General features: G+C 39.1%; 2 protein-coding genes and 1 long non-coding RNA gene across 5 annotated transcripts; all 3 read left to right on the forward strand.

Annotated features, from left to right (window-relative positions):
* Positions 1-272: 272 nt before the first annotated feature.
* LOC141637724 (uncharacterized) lies at positions 273-3441 on the forward strand. Of its 3 annotated transcripts, XR_012541878.1 has the most exons (6): positions 273-463; positions 879-968; positions 2036-2103; positions 2406-2473; positions 2777-2844; positions 3242-3441. It is a non-coding gene; the product is annotated as an uncharacterized LOC141637724 (long non-coding RNA). The 3 variants fall into 3 exon arrangements; XR_012541877.1 differs by having other exon boundaries at positions 2406-2844; XR_012541876.1 differs by having other exon boundaries at positions 2036-2844.
* Positions 3442-13005: 9564 nt separating this feature from the next.
* LOC141637727 (metacaspase-9-like) lies at positions 13006-14121 on the forward strand. The gene is made up of 2 exons (XM_074447170.1): positions 13006-13413; positions 13529-14121. The coding sequence occupies exons 1-2, from the start codon at positions 13056-13058 to the stop codon at positions 14119-14121; spliced, it is 951 nt and encodes a 316-aa protein (XP_074303271.1). The 5' UTR covers positions 13006-13055.
* A 1031-nt stretch (positions 14122-15152) lies between these two features.
* Positions 15153-21225, forward strand: LOC141637728 (metacaspase-9-like). The gene is made up of 3 exons (XM_074447171.1): positions 15153-15281; positions 16427-16636; positions 20655-21225. The coding sequence occupies exons 1-3, from the start codon at positions 15153-15155 to the stop codon at positions 21075-21077; spliced, it is 762 nt and encodes a 253-aa protein (XP_074303272.1). The 3' UTR covers positions 21078-21225.
* The last annotated feature ends 375 nt before the right edge of the window (positions 21226-21600 follow it).

The following is a 21600-nucleotide window of genomic DNA, read 5'->3' on the forward strand; positions in this document are numbered from 1 at the left end:
TATTGACATCGCCATAATAACATCGCTTTTAGTGAAAACGATGTAAATGTTCGTAAATAACATCGGTTCTTTCAAAAACCGATGTCAATTGGGTGCAATTTTTTGTTTTTGTTTGTTACTTTTATTTGTGCCATCGATTTGAACATCGGTTTTACTAAAAACCGATGTAAAAAATTCTCATTAACATCGGTTTGACATAAACGAAGTAAAATAATTTGGTTTATGTACAAATTGACCCCTAGTATTCATCTCCCTAAACCGATGTATATGCATTCATCTCCCTAAACCCTAACATTGAACACCCCTAGAAATCAGATTACCCATCTCCTTTTACAGTTAACACCCCATTTTAGTTTATCCTCGACAATCATCTCGCCACACCGTCAACTTCGCCCCAACTGCCACAACCCGCCGCGTTTGCAAACAACTATAATCGTCTGAGTTTGCTATCCTTCCAAATTAGGTGCGTTTCCCCTCTTCCTTTTTTCTATTCGAAATCTTTTTTGTGTTACTTGTTAATTATACATGAAATGAAAAATTTTCCGTCTTAGTTTTTCAAAATTTATTAGGATTGGTAATTTATTTTGACTAATTATGTCGAATTTTGTTGTTAAGGTTTATATTGATTTGGGGATTTTAGGTAGAATGTGAATTAGGGTTAATTTATGGTATAGTTGGTGTGATAAGTTTATGTAGAATTTGAATTAGAATGATTTTACTGTCTCATGTTAGGTTTTTTTGTATCCTTGCTTTGCTCCCTTGGTTTGATGCCATAGTTATTCAATTGGATGCAGGTTAAGGTAAGGGGTGATAGTTTCAGGTAGTGAAAACAGCAGTTCGGCAATTAACAAATAATGAAAGTAAATTTTATTATGCAGGTTTGTTCATAATGAATAACAGGGTACAATGCATGCCTGATGGACGATGTAAGGAGTGATGTTTCGTTCTTCAACATATGTCTACAATTGGTATTTTCTATTACTTCACTACAGTTAATGGAGTTTTGTCTTAAACTAGATTATGCAGGGTTGTTCCTAAGTTGATACAACTTAACTGTTTAGTCGAATTTGTTGTCTCTCTTAAAGTTATGCTAAGATTAGCAATGGTTACTAATATGACAGTATACTAAACCATTAAAGTTTTAGAATAGTTTGGTGATAGGGTGGCATTTTTCTTTAAAATATTTGATTATGTAGTTTTTTTTATTATTACTCCATAAATATGACTTTCCTTGTTATAGTGAAATTGAATTGATAAAATTTGAGAGGCGGACAAATGTTAAGGCTGGCCTGCGAGGTTAAGCACAGTGTTTATTTTTGATAAATAAATTAGGCATCTGACTTGGGTATATGTAGTGTTACATGTTCATCACAGAGTTTGAATACCATTGTTTTATGTTTGTGTTAATGAGAAAGTTATATAAATTGTTTAATAAGTAAAGAGTAACACCTCTGTACATTTTTTTGTTTAGGCTTTATTAATTCGTTTTTTTTGTTCAGTTCAGCATTCTAATGAAATTTATAATGGAGATAAGCACGCAGATAACAATGTCATCAGTGTTACGTAACTGCTTGAAAAGTATTGTAGTCATATAGCCTTACTTATTTTGCCTTAACTTTGTTTATGACATCAAGTGTCATGTGCTTCTCCACTGAAGGAGACTAACTACTAATGTGTATATCCTTTGTAATGGAATCATCAATTTCTAATCATAACTTAATTGACCACGGATGGATTTTTAATCACTTTAGGATATAGTAGCAAACTAGCAAACTCCCAAATGATTTCAAGAGTGTGTAGCTTTACTCCAGTTCTGCAAGATTGGGGTTTGTATAGTTTTATTATAATTTATAATCACCTGTTAGTCCTTTCGTGAATACAATACCACCCAATTAATCTTAATTCTAATGCTATCTTGATTATACTCCTGAAATCTATTACTTTTGTTCTATTTCTTTGACATCCTTTTCATTGTTCAAAACATTTTTTTTTTGCTTTTGATCAATTAATTTTGTGCTTGATGATGTTTTCGAAGGAGCTTGTATTGGTGATGGGAGATGGGAGTCCCTGCCGGTTTCAAGCTGAGCATCGAGCTAGCACCAGGTCTGGCGCTATTTCTCTAATGATATCGAGATTTGAGTACTCGATGGTTTATTGTTGAGCATATTAGCTTTACTCCAGTTCTGCAAGATTGGGGTTTGTATAGTTTTATTATAATTTATAATCACCTGTTAGTCCTTTCGTGAATACAATACCCCCCAATTAATCTTAATTCTAATGCTATCTTGATTATACTCCTGAAATCTATTACTTTTGTTCTATTTCTTTGACATCCTTTTCATTGTTCAAAACATTTTTTTTTTGCTTTTGATCAATTAATTTTGTGCTTGATGATGTTTTCGAAGGGGCTTGTATTGGTGATGGGAGATGGGAGTCCCTGCCGGTTTCAAGCTGAGCATCGTGCTAGCACCAGGTCTGGCGCTATTTCTCTAATGATATCGAGATTTGAGTACTCGATGGTTTATTGTTGAGCATATTAGCTTTACTCCAGTTCTGCAAGATTGGGGTTTGTATAGTTTTATTATAATTTATAATCACCTGTTAGTCCTTTCGTGAATACAATACCCCCCAATTAATCTTAATTCTAATGCTATCTTGATTATACTCCTGAAATCTATTACTTTTGTTCTATTTCTTTGACATCCTTTTCATTGTTCAAAACATTTTTTTTTTTGCTTTTGATCAATTAATTTTGTGCTTGATGATGTTTTCGAAGGGGCTTGTATTGGTGATGGGAGATGGGAGTCCCTGCCGGTTTCAAGCTGAGCATCGAGCTAGCACCAGGTCTGGCGCTATTTCTCTAATGATATCGAGATTTGAGTACTCGATGGTTTATTGTTGAGCATATTTTTTTAATAATATTAGTTGCATCATGAATTAAAATCAGGAATTGCTTTGGTAGAACGTAATATCTCTGGCTGTGTGAATTTATTTAGTGTTGTGATGAAGACAATTTCGTAACTGGAGTTATATCTGTTATATATGATGGATTTCAAATAACTATGGACTGATCTTATATCTATTAGCTTGGATCACTTTAGTGGGAAAAAAACATCGAATGTAATATATTGTTTTTTGTCGTAGAGGCTAGTGTATAGATATTGTTCGTATAGAATGTCCATGTATAGATATTGTTCGTATTTTCTAAGTGTGGCCTAATAATACTTGTTTTTGTATGTAGTGTGTTTCAGGTTTGCAAATGACAATTGAACATATGAACGAGGTTCGAGAGCTTTGGTCGCTTTATTGTGGAAAGAACGTCTAGAGTATGTATGATTTAGATTTCTAGAAATTGTAATTGAAAATACACATTTTGCGTCGTAGAAGCTTGTAGTGTACATTTTAAATTATTTTGAATGGACGGAATTGTATACGCTATGATATTTTTTTGGTATAATAAATATGTAGTTGTGTTTAAAATTGTTGGAAGGAATGATATGCAAGGTTGTTATTTTTATATTGATTCATTTTGCAGGCCCCTAACAGTGTAAAAATTCACAAATAGCTTAAGAGTAAATCCTCATTCTGAATCATACTACATCAGTTTCATACATCAGTTTCAGACAAAACGATGTAAAATGCCATTTATATTACATCAGTTTCAAACAAAAACCGATGTAATTGAGACACTATTAACATCGCTTTTTGCCTATAACCGATGTTAATAATATACTATTTACATCGGTTTTAGACCAAAACCGATGTAATTGAGACACTATTAACATCGCTTTTCATCTATAACCGATGTTAATAATATACTATTTACATCGGTTTTAGACCAAAACCGATGTAATTAAACACTAGTAACATCGCTTTTTACCCATAATCGATGTTAATTTTATACTATTTACATCGGTTCTGAAACCGATGTTTAGCTAAAAATACTAAATACGTCGCCCCCAGAAACATCGCAACAAAAGCGATGTAAATAGGGTAAAATAACCGATGTCAATGAGACTTTTTCTACTAGTGAATGCGCAGCCTGCGCAATCCTGCGCAGCCTGCGCAATTTCCCACCCCACTAAATCGTGTTTTTCCTCCTATTCCTATGACAATCCATCCAAATTTCTTTCTTTAGAGGCTTCCCTTGAGAGACCCCTTCCATCCATCATCAAACCACCCACCCCCACTCTCAAACCACTCCCCGACAATTTGAAATATGTCTTTCTTGGGGCAAATAACACTCTACCCCTCATAATTTCAAACCAACTTGAGGGTGATCAAGAAAGGAGATTGGTGGATGTTTTGCATAAGTACAAAGAAGCATTTGGATGGAGCATCGCGGATATCAAGGGGATAAGCCCAAGCACTTGCATGCACAAAATTCGTTTGGAAAAGGATGCAAAACCCGTCCGGCAACCACAACGGAGGCTTAATCCACCTATGATGGAAGTTGTCAAGGAAGAAGTTATCAAACTTCTTCAAATGGGTATTATCTTTCCAATTAGTGACTCTCAATGGGTAAGTCTTACACAAGTTGTGCCAAAGAAGGGAGGGGTGACGGTAGTCAAAAACACTCAAGGGGCATTGATCCCCACCCGTTTGCAAACGGGATGGAGGGTGTGTATTGATTATCGCCGCCTCAACCAAGTCACTTGGAAGGACCATTTCCCCCTACCCTTTCTAGATCAAATGCTAGAGAGGTTAGGTGGGAAATAGTACTATTGTTTTTTGGATGGATATTCCGGGTATTTTCAAATCCCCATTCACCCGAAGGATCAATCCAAAACAACCTTTACTTGCCCATTCGGTACTTATGCTTACCGCCGCATGCCCTTTGGATTGTGCAATGCCCCCGGCACTTTCCAACGATGCATGATGAGCATTTTCTCGGACTATGTGGAGCGTATTTTGGAAGTCTTCATGGATGACTTCACCATTCATGGAGACTCATTTGACTCGTGTCTAGACCATCTCGCTATGGTCCTAACACGATGCATAGACTCTCACCTCGTTTTAAATTCTGAAAAGTGTCACTTAATGGTGAGTAGTGGAATCGTGCTAGGACACATAGTGTCGAAAAGAGGGATTGAGGTGGATATGGCAAAGGTGGATGTGATTAAAACCTTACCGTATCCATCTAATACTCGAGACGTGAGGTCGTTCTTGGGACACGCGGGTTTTTATCGAAGGTTTATTAAGGATTTCTCCAAAATAGCTAACCCCTTGTGCAAACTTTTGCACAAGGATGTGGAGTTCGTGTTTGATGATCATTGTAGGGAAGCATTTGACTTGTTGAAGGAAAGACTTGTATCGGCCCCAATCATTCAAGCACCCAAGTGGGATCGGCCTTTTGAGATCATGACCGATGCAAGCGATTTTGCCATTGGAGCCGTGTTGGGACAAAAAGATGACAAAGCTTCATATGTGATCCAATATGCTTCTTCACTCTTGAATGACGCTCAACGGAACTACACCGTCACGGAAAAGGAACTTTTAGCGGTGGTGTATGCCATTGAAAAATTCCGGGCTTATCTCTTGGGTGCAAAGGTCATCATCTATACCGATCACAAGTCTATAAGGCAACTTGTAGACAAGAAAGACACCAAGGCAAGGCTCATGAGATGGGTGCTTTTGTTGAGCGAGTTTGACATAGAGATCAAGGACAAGCAAGGCAGTGCTAATGTGGTGGCCGACCATTTGAGTAGGCTTCACATCAATGAAGATCTCGTGAAGACTATGGGGGTAGTTGACGGTAGCTTACCACATGAATCCCTTTACTCCATGAAGGCCGTTGAGCCTTGGTATGCCAACCTTGTCAATTACATGGTCACCAAGAAGTTTCCCACCTCACTTTCATCTAGTCAAAGGAACAAGATCAAGTCCGATTCTAGATTCTATATATGGGATGAGCCATATTTATGGAAAATGTGTCAAGACCAAGTCATCCGACGTTGTGTGCCGGATGTAGAAATTCCATCCATCCTAAAGCATTGCCATGAGTACGCTTGTGGGGGTCACTTTGGGCCTCATAGAACGGCACGTAAAATCCTTGAGTGCGGTTTCTATTGGCCCAAGTTGTTTAAAGATGCTCATATTTTCGTTACTACTTGTGATAGATGCCAACGTTTTGGCAACATATCACGTAGGAACGAAATGCCCCAACAACCGATGCTCTACTTGGAAATTTTTGATGTTTGGGGAATAGATTTCATGGGGCCATTCCCCAACTCCTATGGATACATCTACATCCTCTTGGCGGTCGACTACGTGTCTAAATGGGTGGAAGCCATTCCCACAAAATGTGATGATGCAAAGACGGTGCAAGCATTTGTCAAAAGCAATATATTTTCAAGGTTCGGCTTCCCGAAAGCCATTGTGAGTGATAGGGGAACTCATTTTTGCAACAAGGTGATCTCCACCTTGCTTCAAAAATATGGTGTGCTTCACAAAGTTTCTACGGCATATCACCCCCAAACAAATGGCCAAGCGGAAGTCTCTAACCGGGAGGTTAAACACATCTTGGAAAGAACGGTAAATCCCGACCGCAAGGATTGGAGCAAGAGGCTTGAAGATGCTCTTTGGGCTTATAGAACGGCCTATAAGACCCCAATCGACATGTCCCCATATAGGCTAATTTATGGGAAGGGATGCCACCTTCCCGTAGAAGTGGAGCACAAAGCCTATTGGGCAATCAAAGCTTTTAATCAAAATGTCGATGAGGCGGGATTGCACCGGAAGCTTCAAATACAAGAATTGGAAGAGCTTAGGCACAATGCCTATGACAATGCTAGCATCTACAAGGAAAAGGCTCGGTCTTGGCATGACAAGATGGTCACAAGAAGGGTTTTCAAAGAAGGAGAAGATGTGTTGGTTTTTCAAAGTCGCCTCAAGAATTTTCCCGGCAAGCTAAGGTCGAAATGGTATGGACCTTACAAAGTCAAGAAGGTTTTTCCCCACGGAGCGGTGGAGGTGGAAGACCCGACTTCGGGAAAAGTGATTAAGGTAAATGGGCAAAGGTTGAAGAATTACTACAAAGGAATCGAACTACAAGGCGAAGAGGATCTTCTTTTAGAAGATCCAATTTACAAAGATTGATCTTCCAACATTGACTAAGTCGAGCCATCGACGTTAAATAACGGCAAATTTGTAAATATTCTATCCCAATTTCATTGCTTTCTTAGAGTAGTTTATTTCCGCAATTTATTTACTCGCATGTTAATTTTCGTTGAATTAATTTCATTTGCATTTGACATGTAAAAAGGCACTTGAGGTTTGTTTAATGATATAGTGATTTGCAAGAACCCTCTTGGAAGGCGTGCCCAAGAGGAGATGAGAGTCGGGTTTGATGAACAAAGTTATAGGAAGAGACCAAGGAAAAGAGAATAAGAAGAAATGGGAAAAATTTTGGCTAAGGAGTGAAATTGGAATTAAAAGAACAAGAGCCAAAACTGCGAAGCAAGGCGCGGCCTGCGCATAATGCTTGCGCAGGTGCGCAAAATTGCGCAGGCGGGAACAGTAATTGCGCAGCCTGCGCAGGTCTGTAATCCCGGATTCTTTATCTTCTCTTATCCCGTGTTTTCCCTTCTATTTTACCAACACTTTTTCGACACAAACCCCATCTCCTTCCTCTCATTCACTCAAAATCCAACCAAATCACCTTTTATCAACAACAAACCTCCTCCTCATCACCAATTCCTTCACCAAATTCATCCTTGGAATCAAAAACATCATCAAATCTCCAATTTTCTGACAAAAATCCCCCAATCTCCCAAACCCTAGAATTTTTCCGGGTTGATTTGAAGCTTGTTCAAGTGGATTTCTGGGTTATTAAGGGGTTTTTATGCAACATTCTTCCGTATTCAAGCAAGAGTGAAGATTTTCGGGAAGGTATAACAACTTTCTTCACTATCTTTGTCTTATATTTTTTTCAATTCGATTTTCTTTGAGTAGTTGAGTTGATTTCTTGCTTGTAATTGTTTGTTTGGGGATTGTTGACAATCATTTTCTGTTAGGGGAGGCGAATATTCAACAAAATTACCTTAGCTACACCATTTTGTGCTAGTGCACACAAGGTGTTTGTTGAATTGCCCCTTAGAAAATTTTTCAGATTTTTGGTTGTTTTTAAGTGGTTGTTTTTGCACTTTTAAAAAGAAAACAAGATGGTTTTTGGTCTTGGCAAGGGAAAGTCGAAGAAGAAGGGTGACTCATCCAACCAACCTCCACCAAATGCACCACCCAAACCTTTTAAGGGGGATGAAGGGTTACCGAACAACCTTAAGACTCACTTTAGGTTCCTTGAGAGTAAGCCCCTACCGGTCTCCAAATTTCTTCACCCGGAAACCTTGAAGGATTTGGGTATTTTCGACCACACCCTTGACTTCCTCACCAAGGTGGGGTTAGAGAGGTACATTAACCTTCAACTTCGTACCTACCCCGCCTACACCTTAGAATTCCTCTCAACCATCGAAATCACGGGGGAAAGAGGGAATGAACGGGTGAACTTTAGGTTGAACCGAACTTGGCATACCTTAACCTTTGAGCGGGTAAGGGAAATTTTGAGAATCACCAAACCACCCTCCTCCTTAAACTTACCGGGTACGGCCTTGGACGATACTTGGTTTGGGCTCACAAGAAAAACCCCCCGGACAAACAATGACAAAATCTCCTCAATCACAAATCCCCCCATCCGGATTCTTACTCGGATGATTTCATGTTTTTTCTTTACGATGGGGGAACCTACCAAACTCAATGATGGAGTCCGTGAGTGTTTGTGGGCAATGTTGCCCGAGGGGGAGGGAGTCTTGGGATTGGGCAAGGCTTTTTGTGGTTGGTGCGGCCAAGCAACGTGAGAAGAAAGGAAGTATTAATTGTGGAGGTTTGGTCACTCTTTTTGTGGCTAGTTTGGTTGGGGATATTCCGGAAGAGCAACCTCAAGTGTGGGGGAATCACCTATACAATGAAGCGGGGTTGATAGAGACTCACATGATTCTTCCAATGGATACGGTTCCATGGAGTTGTCATTGGTTAGGGGAGGGGAAAGTACAATACATGAAACTCCCTTTGAATGGCCCCCTCCCGAGTGGACCACGTGCCCGGGATTTCTTTTGTCCCCCCGAGGGCAATCTCCCCAACCCACTCCCACCAAAAATTCGGAAGAGGAGAGCCGTTGAATTTTCCCATGATCCCCAACAAGAAGAAGAAAGAGAAGTTGAGATTATTGAGAGGGGCTTCCATGAGACCCCACACATTCCTTCATCCTCCCATCCGCCTCAAGACACTCCTATGTTTGAGGCCGGAGGTTCCTCAAGTCCACCTTTACCACCTTGGCAACACCAAATGTTTAAGTACTTTGAGGACACCCGGGGACGTTGGGCGATTAGTGGGAGGGTTGAGAGCTCCCATTCTTGGCAACAACAACAAGCGCCAAGATTGGAGAGTTTTGATCAATTTCGAAAATCATTTGAAGAGCATAAACGGTTAGGAGATGAGGCCGAATTGGCCCAAAAGAAAATCCTTGAAGACATTGCCAAGAGGCAAGAGGAGTCTCTTGCATGGCAACAACAATGTGCCAAAGCTTGGGCGGAAAATCAAGCCATGTGGCAAGAACAAAACAAGTGGCGGGAAGAAGTGAGTCAACAATTTGGGGTGCAAAACGAAAGGCACCACCAATACCTTGACGACTCCTACTACGACACCAAAGCCCATGAAGACTCCTTTGGCCTTATTAAAGGCATTTTCGGCATGACTCTTCACCCCAATGACCCAACCTACCAACCCCCCATCAATGAAGCTCAAGTCAATGCGGCCTACACAAGGGCCCAACAAGAAAGAGAAAGAAGAGAAAGAAGAAGAAAGAACCGGGGGGCATATGAGCAAGGCGAAGGCTCGGGCCCCTCCAACTAAATTTTTGAAGAAGTTGGCACTCCCTCACATTGAGGACAATGTGAAGTTTAAGTGTGGGGGAGTGAGAATTGTAACTTATGTAAATTGTCTTTCAAGTCAATGCAAATGCAAATGCAAAAAAAAAAAAAAAAAAAAAAAAAAAAAAAATATTCCCGGCTAGGTGAAAACCCACAAGGGTGGGCGCCTAGGCAAGATTGGGAAAGGTGGTCGAGGACGGAATGAAAACCCGAAAGGGCATTCCGGGCAAAATGAAGAAATGAGTTGCGAGCCACCATGAGAGGAAAGGAAAAGCTAAGGTGAAAACCCGAAAGGGCACCTTAGGCAAAATGAGGGATTTTCACCAAAAAAAATTGAAAAATTGAAAATTGTAACACCAAAAAGATGGAGGGATAAGAAGGGAGTGATAAGGAGGGTCTTGGAAGGAGGCTAGATTAGGATTTAATTTCATTTTGAGTCACAAAACTTGTCCCAAATCGGTGGATTTTTGTTTTGGCTACTTTGGTTGTTGATTTGCTTCGGAGTGTGGCCAACCAAGTAGCATGATCTTATTTAGCTTGGAGTGATAAGGGGGTGATATAAGTGGTAAATTAGGATGTTTTAGGAGTTGTTTAGGCCACTTTGCTTCCACCTTGGGATAAGGTGAGAGTGGCCATCTCTTGTAGGTGATATAAGAAGGGTGGAGTTGCGTGATGAGTCGGCGTTGGTGGTGTGTCGTGTCTAGTTCGAGGGAGAAATAAGGAGGGTGAGTGAGTGAAGAGTGTGTGCAAAAACTTTGAGTCATGTTTTTTTTTTCTTTTTAATCGGTGGTTGTGTTTTGAGGGAGGTATAAGAAGGAAGAGGAAAGGGAAGAGAGATCATTCCCTCCTACACCTTTTTTGTAGACTTTGCGGTTGCTTGTTCCGGGTTTTGCTCGGGACTAGCAAAAGTCTAAGTGTGGGGGAGTTTGATAGCATTGTTTTGTGTCGGTCTAAGAGGGTGATTTTATCACCCTCATGTCTTTTAATATGGGTCTTTTGGTACACTTTTCCTAACAATTGGCAATTGGTTATTTGGTGGTAACTTGTGCATTTTTACTCGGTTGGGCACTAAATCCTTAATGCATGGGACCCGAGCGGCAATAGAGCACCTTTCAAAGGTCAAGATAAGGCACAAGAAGGTCACTTGTAACCCGGAAGTAAGTTGGGAGAAGTAGGAATGAAGACTAGAAGAAATGAAGGCAATTGAAGAGGTCTAGCTCGTGGAAAATAGAAATCCCAAAATGCAAGCCGGTGCACCGCGCAAACAGTCTTGCAGTGCGCACTATTGCTAGGTGGAACAGTGCTTGCAGCGACTGCGTAAGCGCGCAGCTACCGCTGCTTATGGGTTTTTCTAATCTCGTTTGTGGGCTTCTTAAGTGGAAATCTTTCTAGGTTTTCGTGAAGCCCTATATATACCCGAGAAGTTTGAAGACTCGGGATTATCACCTACCATCATATCATCTCTTCTAATCTCATTCTTAGGGTTTAATCTTGTAATAATTTAGAAGACTATTTGGATGCAAAGTTGTAATCTTTCTTTATTTCTTTGGGTTTTGAAGACTATGGAAGGCTAAATCCTTCCCATCTTGGTGTAATTCATCCAAAGTTTCCAACTTTGGTTTTGTAAGACTCTTTTAATCTCCTCTTATTTATCTAATGAACTTTTCTTGTGCTTTATTTCTTATGTTGAGTAATTGAATGTTTGGGTTGGCCATCCTTGCATGTTATTTACTTGATTATTGCAAATCCTAATGAAATGGTTTAATTTAGTTGGGATTGTTGAAGCTAGTTTGTTGTTTGTTGATTTGGTTTAAAGGATTCATGCAACAAATAGGAAAGTTCATGTCTTTTGCTCCTTTGTATGGTTTAATCTTATGAGGAATTGATCCTAGCTTCATCTTTTGGTTGAATTCTTAATGCTCATGCTTAGTCTCTTGTCATGGTTTAATGATTTGTTGCTTAAGCTTGAAGGATATGTGTAGATGGTTTAATTTGCATGTATCAACATCTTGAGGTGATAGTATTGGGTAGAAATTAGGAGGAGAATTATAAAAGAGTCAAGCTTTACCATTGTTGGTTACTAAGGAAGGATTGCACCAAGTCCTCTTAACTATTGAATCATATTACTCACCAAGTGTTTGTTGTATTGCTTGTTAGACTAAGAGTGCAATTTTTACCTTGTTTCATGTCACCAATCAACTCAAAAACCCCCCCTTTTCATGTCTCTCTATTGTTTGCCATTGTGAATAACCATTGTTTGTTTATAATCTTGTCTTTAGTAGTCAATAGTTTGCAATTCAAGTATTTAGCTTAAAAGACCTTCTCTTGGGACCGACCCTTACTTACACTATATTACTTTATCATTTAGAGTAGTCTAGAGTATAGTTTGGCTTATAAATTGTTAATTTGGTAGCTTAAATCTAGTATTTTAACGGCCTAGTTTATTGCTTATCACGGGTCAACTTGACCCATGTGGGGTAGATAAGACAAAAGTAGAAATGCCTAGGGAGTAGCAATCTGTTTTGTCTTATCTAACCACATGGGTATTATTACTTGACCCGTCGCAAGTTTGTGACGGATATGTCCGTCACAAGAGAGACTTGTTGAATAATAGTGAAATATTGACAAAATTGTAGCATTAGTTGCAAATATGAAGAATCCTTTTATGCTGATTTTACATTGAATAATCTGGAAACTAGATACTCGTATGTTGAGATATACACGTTGTTGATATATGGGAAAAGAACTTTATTTCATATAGAAAGAAATGATGAATATTCTTTAATACATATGGTAAATAAAACTCTGAGGCTTGTACGTAGTTATCACCAACAACATTGTTAGTGGCAGCTTCTCGTTCAAGTTGGGGTTAGGGTTTTTAAGGAATGTTTTTGCTAGTGCTTAGCTAGCTGTAATATCATTACTCTATAATGATTAACAACCCCTTAAACTTGCAATTATCGAAATAGTTGTATGTATAGCTCAAGTAACCAAGCGTATATAATATGCATGTATAAATAGGATGCCAAGTTGTACGCTAAATAATCATCGCATCAACAAATTAACAAAGAGAACAACTCAAAACACTTAGTTAATTAGCCAAGAGCAAGATCGTAATTTAATTCATTAGCCATGGACGGAGGGAATAATATAAATGCCGTTTTGGTAGGGTGCAACTATCACGGCACAGATTCAGAGTTGTTTGGGTGCATCTACGATGTCGTCTCTATGAAAAAAGTGCTTATTTCAAGATTCGGGTTCAAAGAAGACAACATTGAGCTTCTAACAGACGAACCAAACTCACCAATCAAGCCTACAGGTGCTAACATTAAGAGCGCGCTCAAGCGAATGGTTGAGCACGCTCAAGAGGGTGATCTCCTCTTCTTTCACTTTAGTGGTCATGGGACGTTGATCTCATCGTCTTCGAAGCCACATGAACATGATAAGAAGCATGAAGCTATTGTTCCTTGTGATTTCAATCTCATCACAGGTTTATTTATTATTTTCTTGTTTTCGTGAATACTAACTGCACATCATATATTTTCCTTTTTATCAAAATTATGCTTTAGCATGCAAAATAATCTTCTTACTATTTTTTTCTTCAGATGTGGACTTCAGGAAGCTAGTAAACGAGATACACCCCAAATCAACCTTCACAATGCTCTCGGATTCATGTCACAGTGGAGGTCTAATCGACCAAGAAAAAGAGCAAATTGGACCATCCACGTTCCCACCGCCACAGACCAAAACTGACTCTTGTATCCCCAAGTTCATCCCACTCGAGTCGATACTAGACAAGTTCAAGAACCTCACTGGCCTAGATACACCAAACATCGGAGATCACATGGTACAGCATTTCAAGGACGATGCGAGCCTTAGTTTCCGGCTTACCCAAGCTGACCAAGATAACATCCTCGCTATGAGAGCAAAGAAGGGGGATTATGGAATATTACTTAGTGGCTGTCAAAGTGATGAGTATTCACAAGAGGATGAGAGTAGCAAGCCCCCCCATGGGGTGTTCAGCTACGCGGTTATGACCGTGTTGGACAACATAGGTCGTCAAGTCAGTAATAAGGAAGTCGTGATGAGGACTAGGGAACTTTTGCATGAGCAAGGGCAGAACAGTCAGCATCCTTGTTTGTACTGCAGTGATGAGAATGCTGATGCTACGTTCTTGCTACAACCAAGCACTGATTGATCCAACGGCCGTGTTTGTTACCGGTCCATTTCATCATCATCCGTTATATATAGATTAATAATTGGATGGAAAGCCATTAATATAATAATGATACGGAGGAATAACACTAATAAGTACCGGAGGTATATTTACAGTACAACTACAAATTAGTGTCATGAATTGAAAGATTCTAATAAATGAATTGTCTTTACATAACTTTCTTCACGAGTCTCAAACGCAATATATAATTAGGAAAATGAGTTCAATTTTTTCATATGTTTTAAGTGAAAACTAATTTTAAACTCCGTGCAATGCACGGGATCTGTTATGTTTGGAGGACCAAACAAATCTTTCATAAGTTGTAGAGTTGACATATTTAAAGTAGCTGAAAGTGAGGATCTCCCTTGTCCAGTATAATCGTTGAACGTTGAAACATAATAAGGAATTGATCAACCAATTCACACGGTTGGCCATAAGGATTTTTTTCCCACCGTACGCAAAGATTAAGACATAATTATAGGCAATAAAGTGCAACCTAGTCGAACTTACGCTACAAAACCACCCTCCATGATTTCGCACACTAACATAGTAAAAATAACAACCATATTATATACACCATCGTCAACCTTCTTTGATAAATATAAATTTACATGCGGACCAAGTAGTAGTTAAAAATAACATCTCTAAGAGGTTGTTATAAATCTGTAAAGACTAGCCCATAATTCTAATATTTGAGGCTCAAAGGCGGAAAGGACACAAATTCCATAAGCTTGGTACATATTATGGAGTATATAACTTGCACTACATCAGAGCTAATAGTTGTGATTCTAGAATGATACGCTCGTGTTTCAGGTACCAACAGCCAGCTTCCAATTTCAGATTGCACATCACAACATAGACCACATACGCACAGAGATTGTCCGCGGGAAGATGTTCCAGATTTTGGTCTCGTGGATACCCATGTTTTCCTCCTATAAGGACCCCATTGCTGGTCTGGTTGCTCATGTTTAGTGTGGTAGAGTAAGGAGATATGCCATTGTTGAATACAGACTATGTGTCACGGTCCGATACTTTTGCCGGATCGTGGTGCGCACCCTGGCCCAACTCTAGGGCAAGAATGCAAGCAACAAGGGTCTCGTACTAGTGAGGGATCGCTCACTAGCACGTTTCTCGGGACTCGGGTGTGTGTCGGAAATCCTAGTCACGATTATCAAAGTCTGGCACGCGAAAACAATAAAAGTAAGCAATACGATTATTGTAAGCAAGAGACAAGCAATATCAAGCTTAAAGATGAGAAGCGGTTGTTTATTGACTAGCACCTCTCATAGAGGCAAATTTGATAGTTTGGTCCTGGTAGCAGGATACATTGATTGTGCAGAATAGCGATATGTTTTCTAAACGCCTAAAAATATATCTTAAACTAAAAACGAGACTCCAAGATTCGACACGCAGGAAATAGTCTTGGAGTACTAAATGAAACTAAAAACAGAAATGAAAATACATAAGCGGAAATATAAAATCTAAGGGCTCGAAGTGAAAGGACCGCGCGCGCAATTCTCAGGGATTATGCGGCTAAATGTGCGGCTCCTTACACTATGCCTATGAATTAGGCCATATTCTTTTTGAACTAAATTTTCTAAACTGATGGTCTAATTAGAACTAAAGTAATATTAAAAGCAGCAACTCTCTTATAGAACCGTCCTATAGCATAAGACTGGTCCAATAGGAAAATAGCCCAAACTTATCATAAGATTATATTTTTATTTTTATAACTCGATATCTTATGAGTAATACTGACACTTTTAAATAAGTAAGTTATCAATATAAAACATTAGGTTATCAAAATAAAATATTTTTTTACTAATTTATTAAATAATTTTATTTATTGGACCTTTTGTAATTGGACTTGTCTTACACTTAAAATGGTCTTACAAAACAATTTGTGAATTAGAATTAACTCCAAAAAAGGGATTATACATCCACCTTTACAATAGCATTGTACAACTATATCAATTCTAACTGAGTTTATGTGTATTTTTCCTAAGCGTTTTAAAGTTTCTGAGTTATATTTCAATTTTTTGACGTTACCCAAATTTAACTAAGCTATATATGTATTAGTTCGCATTATATGGTAAGTTGTTGAGTTAATCTTATGCAAAGGAGCTCAGAAACTTCGCATTAAAACCGATAAACTTTATAACAAAACTCGAAAACTTTAATACGGAGTATAAAGTTAAAAAAAGTACACCACCATATGGTATATAGTTTATGCACTGATTTGGTTACTTGTTTAATCAAAGAGCTTTGTGAAGTTCGAGAATCATAGCAATTGCAAAATTTTACTTCTTATCTCTTTTCCTTTTCAGATGTGTGGTTTCGGCAGCTAATAGCCGGGATACATCACAAAGCAACCTTAACAATCCTATCGGATTCATGTCATAGTGGAGGCCTAATCGACCAAGAAAAAGAGCAAATCGGACCACGACCATCCACATCTCCACCAAAGCCCCAAAACAAGTCTTTTGATACGAATTTGGTAGTAAAAGAAACGAACAAGGATATATTTGACGAGCTAGACTTATAGCTTGACGAATTACGAGACCAAGTCAAGACCTATTGACTCGAACTCAAGAACTAAGCTTAGAAACGCGTCTATGCAAAGCTCGAATAACCAGAATTGTGCTCGACAATTGCAAGTAATCTGTTTTGAGATTTTTGTGAAAACTTTGATGCCTTCCTCATTCCATTCGTTTGGCTTAAATAGCCTACAAGAGGCAAGTGAAAGGTCCCATACAATCCTAATAATAACTAAGTAATTTAAGGATATTAAACTAGCTACTTTAATTCACTAATTACAATTATTAAGAAAACATAAATAAGACCAAAGACTAAAATAAGGTATAAGGTATTAATTTCTTACACCCACTCTATTATGCTAAAAGAAATAAAACGTAAAGATCTAGTTGTGCCACCACACACCAAACATACGCATCGAGCTATCATCGAACTCGAATGAACAACTCCTCCAACATCCGTGTTAGGCAATGGGCTATGACCATCGATGACAGCATCATCTCCTCCCCCTTTAAAAGGAATTGCCCTCAATTCCAGTTGCTTGAATTCACCGGGATCAAAAATGAGCAAGATGAACAAAAAGGCAAGCAAAATGACGTCTCCAAACAGCAAGCTCGAGCCCTTTTCGTGACTTGTCTGCATCTCATTCCTCTCATTCAATTTCAGAGTGTCCTTGTGCCATCCACCCCACCTCCCTCCATGCACAACCATAGACACCTTGTCTCTACCCACATTGCCAATTAAACCCAACGAACGACCAGAAATTTGCGCCTTTGCAACAGGTTTTCGTACCTGAAATTCATTTAGATAACAACATTGTTGTGCCAGAACCTTGTTAGCACTCATTGTATACGGAATTGGTGCAGCAACAATTTCGAACTCCTGGCCAGAATCGTAAGAAGGAAACGGTTCTTTGGCCTGAGCATCACACGCCTCAAAATCCGTATATTCATCGAAGACAGGCGGCCGACTGGAATCTATCAACAAATTGTTGTTACCCAGCCACGTTTCCTTATCTAACCCAAACTCACGTTTCCCCACCATTGCTAGCATTGAGAGACTTTGACTCCTTTTACGACCGGAGTACATAGCTCGGACGGCTTGAGAAGACATAGGCTTCAACACGACCTTCTTTCCCCTAGAAAACAGCGTATACTCATTGCTCCGACTCATGTGTGTCACGTCCCGATCATATTGCCAAGGACGTCCTAATAAAATGTGACGGGCGTCCATTGGTATTACGTCGCATAAAACCTCGTCACGATAGGACCCCATAACCAAACCAACAAGCACCTGTTTTGACACCTTCAATTTGTTACCGTCATCGAGCCAATGCAATGAATACGGCCTTGGATGAGCCGTGGTGGTCAACCCGAGTTTAGCAACCATCTCGCTTGAAGCTACGTTAGTGCAACTACCACCATCCATTATTACACTACGCCATTTGTCTCCAATTTGGCATTTGGTATGAAACAATTGGTCCCGATGTTCTGCATTTTCCGGGACTGGTTGAGTTTGTAAAGTGCGAAGAACCAACGCCGTATCATAATTCGGAGCAATGTAATCTTCCACTTCCCCTTCCTCGCTGCCTCTGTCATCCAAATTAAATATGTTCCCTAATCTATCCCTCTCTTCCTCGTCTAACAACTCGTCTCGGACAGCCACGGCCTCTCTCAACGTCACTACCCGTTTGTTGGGACAAGAACTTTGAAAGTGCCCGAACCCCTACCATTTGAAACATCTCACTTTGGAAAGACTGGTTTCTTTGGGCGTACTGGATGATTTAGAAGCAGGGGTATTCTCATTAGAATTGGAACTTTTGTTTGGATTGACACTGGATACGGGTGTAGTCGATTTTAGGGGTGACTCGAATTTGGGCCAGGTTTTGGGTTTACTAAATTCCGTGTTTGATCCCCCTGTATATTCTGTTTTTCCCTGAGACTCGAGTTTTAAACATAACCCGCAAAGTGTATCAAAGTCCGAATATGGGTACATTTCTACGACACTAGAAATATTAAAATTCAATCCCCGCAAAAACCTAGACATTTTCTGCTCCTCTATCTCTTCTAATTCTCCCATCAAAGATAAACTTTCGAATTCATCAATATATTCCCCAACGCTCAATTTTCCTTGTCTAAACTCCGCAATTTTACGGTAAGTAGTAATTCTATGGGTCGTAGGTACATACCGTTTACGAAGCTTGCGTTTCAGAGATTCCCACGATGCAATTTTATCCTTCCCAGCCCGTGCTCTTTTGGCCTTCAACCCCTCGAACCATAAGGATGCACCCTTGCTCAATCGCAAAATCGCATATCGACATCTCTTCTCGTCACTGATATCCTTGAAATCGAACAATCGATCGATTTTCCGTTCCCAATCCAAATAGTTCTCTGGATCGGTGCCCCCTGTAAACTTCGGGAGTTCGGAAATTTTAAACTCATCTTGCTTTGACCTAAGGCTGGTTCTACTACCCGTAGGTCGGTTGCGTAATAATTCTCGAAGGTTTTCGAGAAACGCCTCTTCATCGTGTTCTGCCATGGAGTTTTTGTATTTTGATTTTTTTTTATGAACAGTACTCGTGATCAGTACCACTCGTGAGGTTTTTTTTTTTTTTTTTTTTGAATTTTTTTTTGTTTGTGTATAAAACCGAGAACTTAGGATCGTCTCGATTTATGGAAATCAAGAGCCGAAGCTCTGATACCACTTATGATACAAATTTGGTAGTAAAAGAAACGAACAAGGATATATTCGACGAGCTAGACCTATAGCTTGACGAATTACGAGACCAAGTCAAGACCTATTGACTCGAACTCAAGAACTAAGCTTAGAAACGCGTCTATGCAAAGCTCGAATAACCAGGATTGTGCTCGACAATTGCAAGTAATCTGTTTTGAGATTTTTGTGAAAACTTTGATGCCTTCCTCATTCCATTCGTTTGGCTTAAATAGCCTACAAGAGGCAAGTGAAAGGTCCCATACAATCCTAATAATAACTAAGTAATTTAAGGATATTAAACTAGCTACTTTAATTCACTAATTACAATTATTAAGGAAGCATAAATAAGAACAAAGACTAAAATAAGGTATACGGTATTAATTTCTTACACCCACTCTATTATGCTAAAAGAAATAAAACGTAAAGATCTAGCTGTGCCGCCACACACCAAACATACGCATCGAGCTATCATCGAACCCGAATGAACAACTCCTCCAACATCCGTGTTAGGCAATGGGCTATGACCATCGATGACCGCATCATTTCCTTTCCATTCGTCATCTTGACAGATTTTGAATTATTCTATTAGATTGTTAGATATTGAGTATGCACGAATAAGGATTGACAAACAAATACAGACCGAATCGACTCTTGCTTTCCTAATAGAATAATTCGACCCTTATTCTTGTGCCTGGGTTATACCGAATTTTTCTACTGAGATAAGACGGTCCCCTCTGTATTTGGCACTCAAAGATCAGAGACGTAAATTAGAAATATTGTGTGTAGTTTGTTAAACGTTTGTTGATGTCTGAAGAACCTTCTATATCTCTGCTTCTTCTCTTCCTCTTTGTTTATATAGAGAGGAAAACAGGGAAGGGAGGGAAATTATTCTGAAGAGTTGCAACTCTTCAAAACCAGGAATACATTGAATTAGTTTCCCCTGAAATTAATTAATTATCTTTTCAGTGTAGACACGGAGTTAAGTTCCGTTTCCCGCGATATTTAATTAATTCCAAAGTTTCGGGGGCGTTGCCCCCAAACCCCCATCGGGGACCACGTTGCGTCCCTGGACCCAGACTCGCTGACCAGGCAGCGAAACCCCTGTCATAGTCATTCGTCCGAATGCTAAACCGTAATTCCGTAAATAATTATGCAAGTATACTCTCCGTATTTTCCCGAACTTGCAATTTATTATTCAGAAATTACCCACTAACGAACCAACCTTGATTACGCAAAATGAAACCGGTAATTACTCTTAAATCACCAACAGCAAGTTCATCCCCTTCGAGTCGGTCCTACACTTGCAGCAAATCACAGGCGTGGCTACTCTGAACACTGCAAATCACATGATATCTTTTAGAAACAATGTTAGCCCTTGCTGTGGCGCTACCTTTCCCCTTGACTATCGCCTTGACAAAGCTTACGATAATGGAATTTTACTTAGTGGCTGCCAAAGTGATGAGTGTTCAGAAGAGAATAAGAGTAGCAAGCCCCCCCATGGGGTGTTCAGCTACGGGGTTATGACCGTGTTGGACAATATAGGTCGTCAGGTCAGTAATAAGCAGATCGTCATGCTGACAAGGGAACTTTTGCATAAGCAAGGGGATCGTCAGCATCCCTGTTTGTACTGCATTGATGAGAACGCTAATGCTACTTTCTTGATGCAACGCCAACCAAGCACTAATTGATCCATTATATATGGATGAATGATCGGGTGGAAAACCATATAATAATAATAATAATAATAATAATAATAATAATAATAATAATAATAATTACTGGAGGTGTACTGCAGTACAACTACAAATCTGTTATAAACGGGAGTAATAATAACACTAATAAGTACTGGAGGTGTATTACAGTACAACTACAAACTACTGTCATGAACGGAAAGATATAAATAAATGAATTTTCTTTAGAAAACCTTAATATTTAATGAGTTTTATACTATTATATTATAGTATTATTGTTTTATTTATGTGCATTTTTTTTTTAATGTTCATACAGAACTTCATAAACTCCATTACTAAATCAACAATATAAGTAATCAATTTCAGAAGGACATTCACAATAGTAGTTTCTTATAAATTAAATCAAGGGATATTCTACATGATACCCCTCAATTTTTCGACTTTCTACATTGCATTTCTATACTTTTTAAAACGCATCATGACTTTCCTAATTGTTGTCATTATCGCTAAGTGTCCCCTA

The sequence above is a fragment of the Silene latifolia genome, unplaced genomic scaffold, assembly GCF_048544455.1.
Source record: "Silene latifolia isolate original U9 population unplaced genomic scaffold, ASM4854445v1 scaffold_141, whole genome shotgun sequence".
NCBI classification, from domain to species: domain Eukaryota; kingdom Viridiplantae; phylum Streptophyta; class Magnoliopsida; order Caryophyllales; family Caryophyllaceae; genus Silene; species Silene latifolia.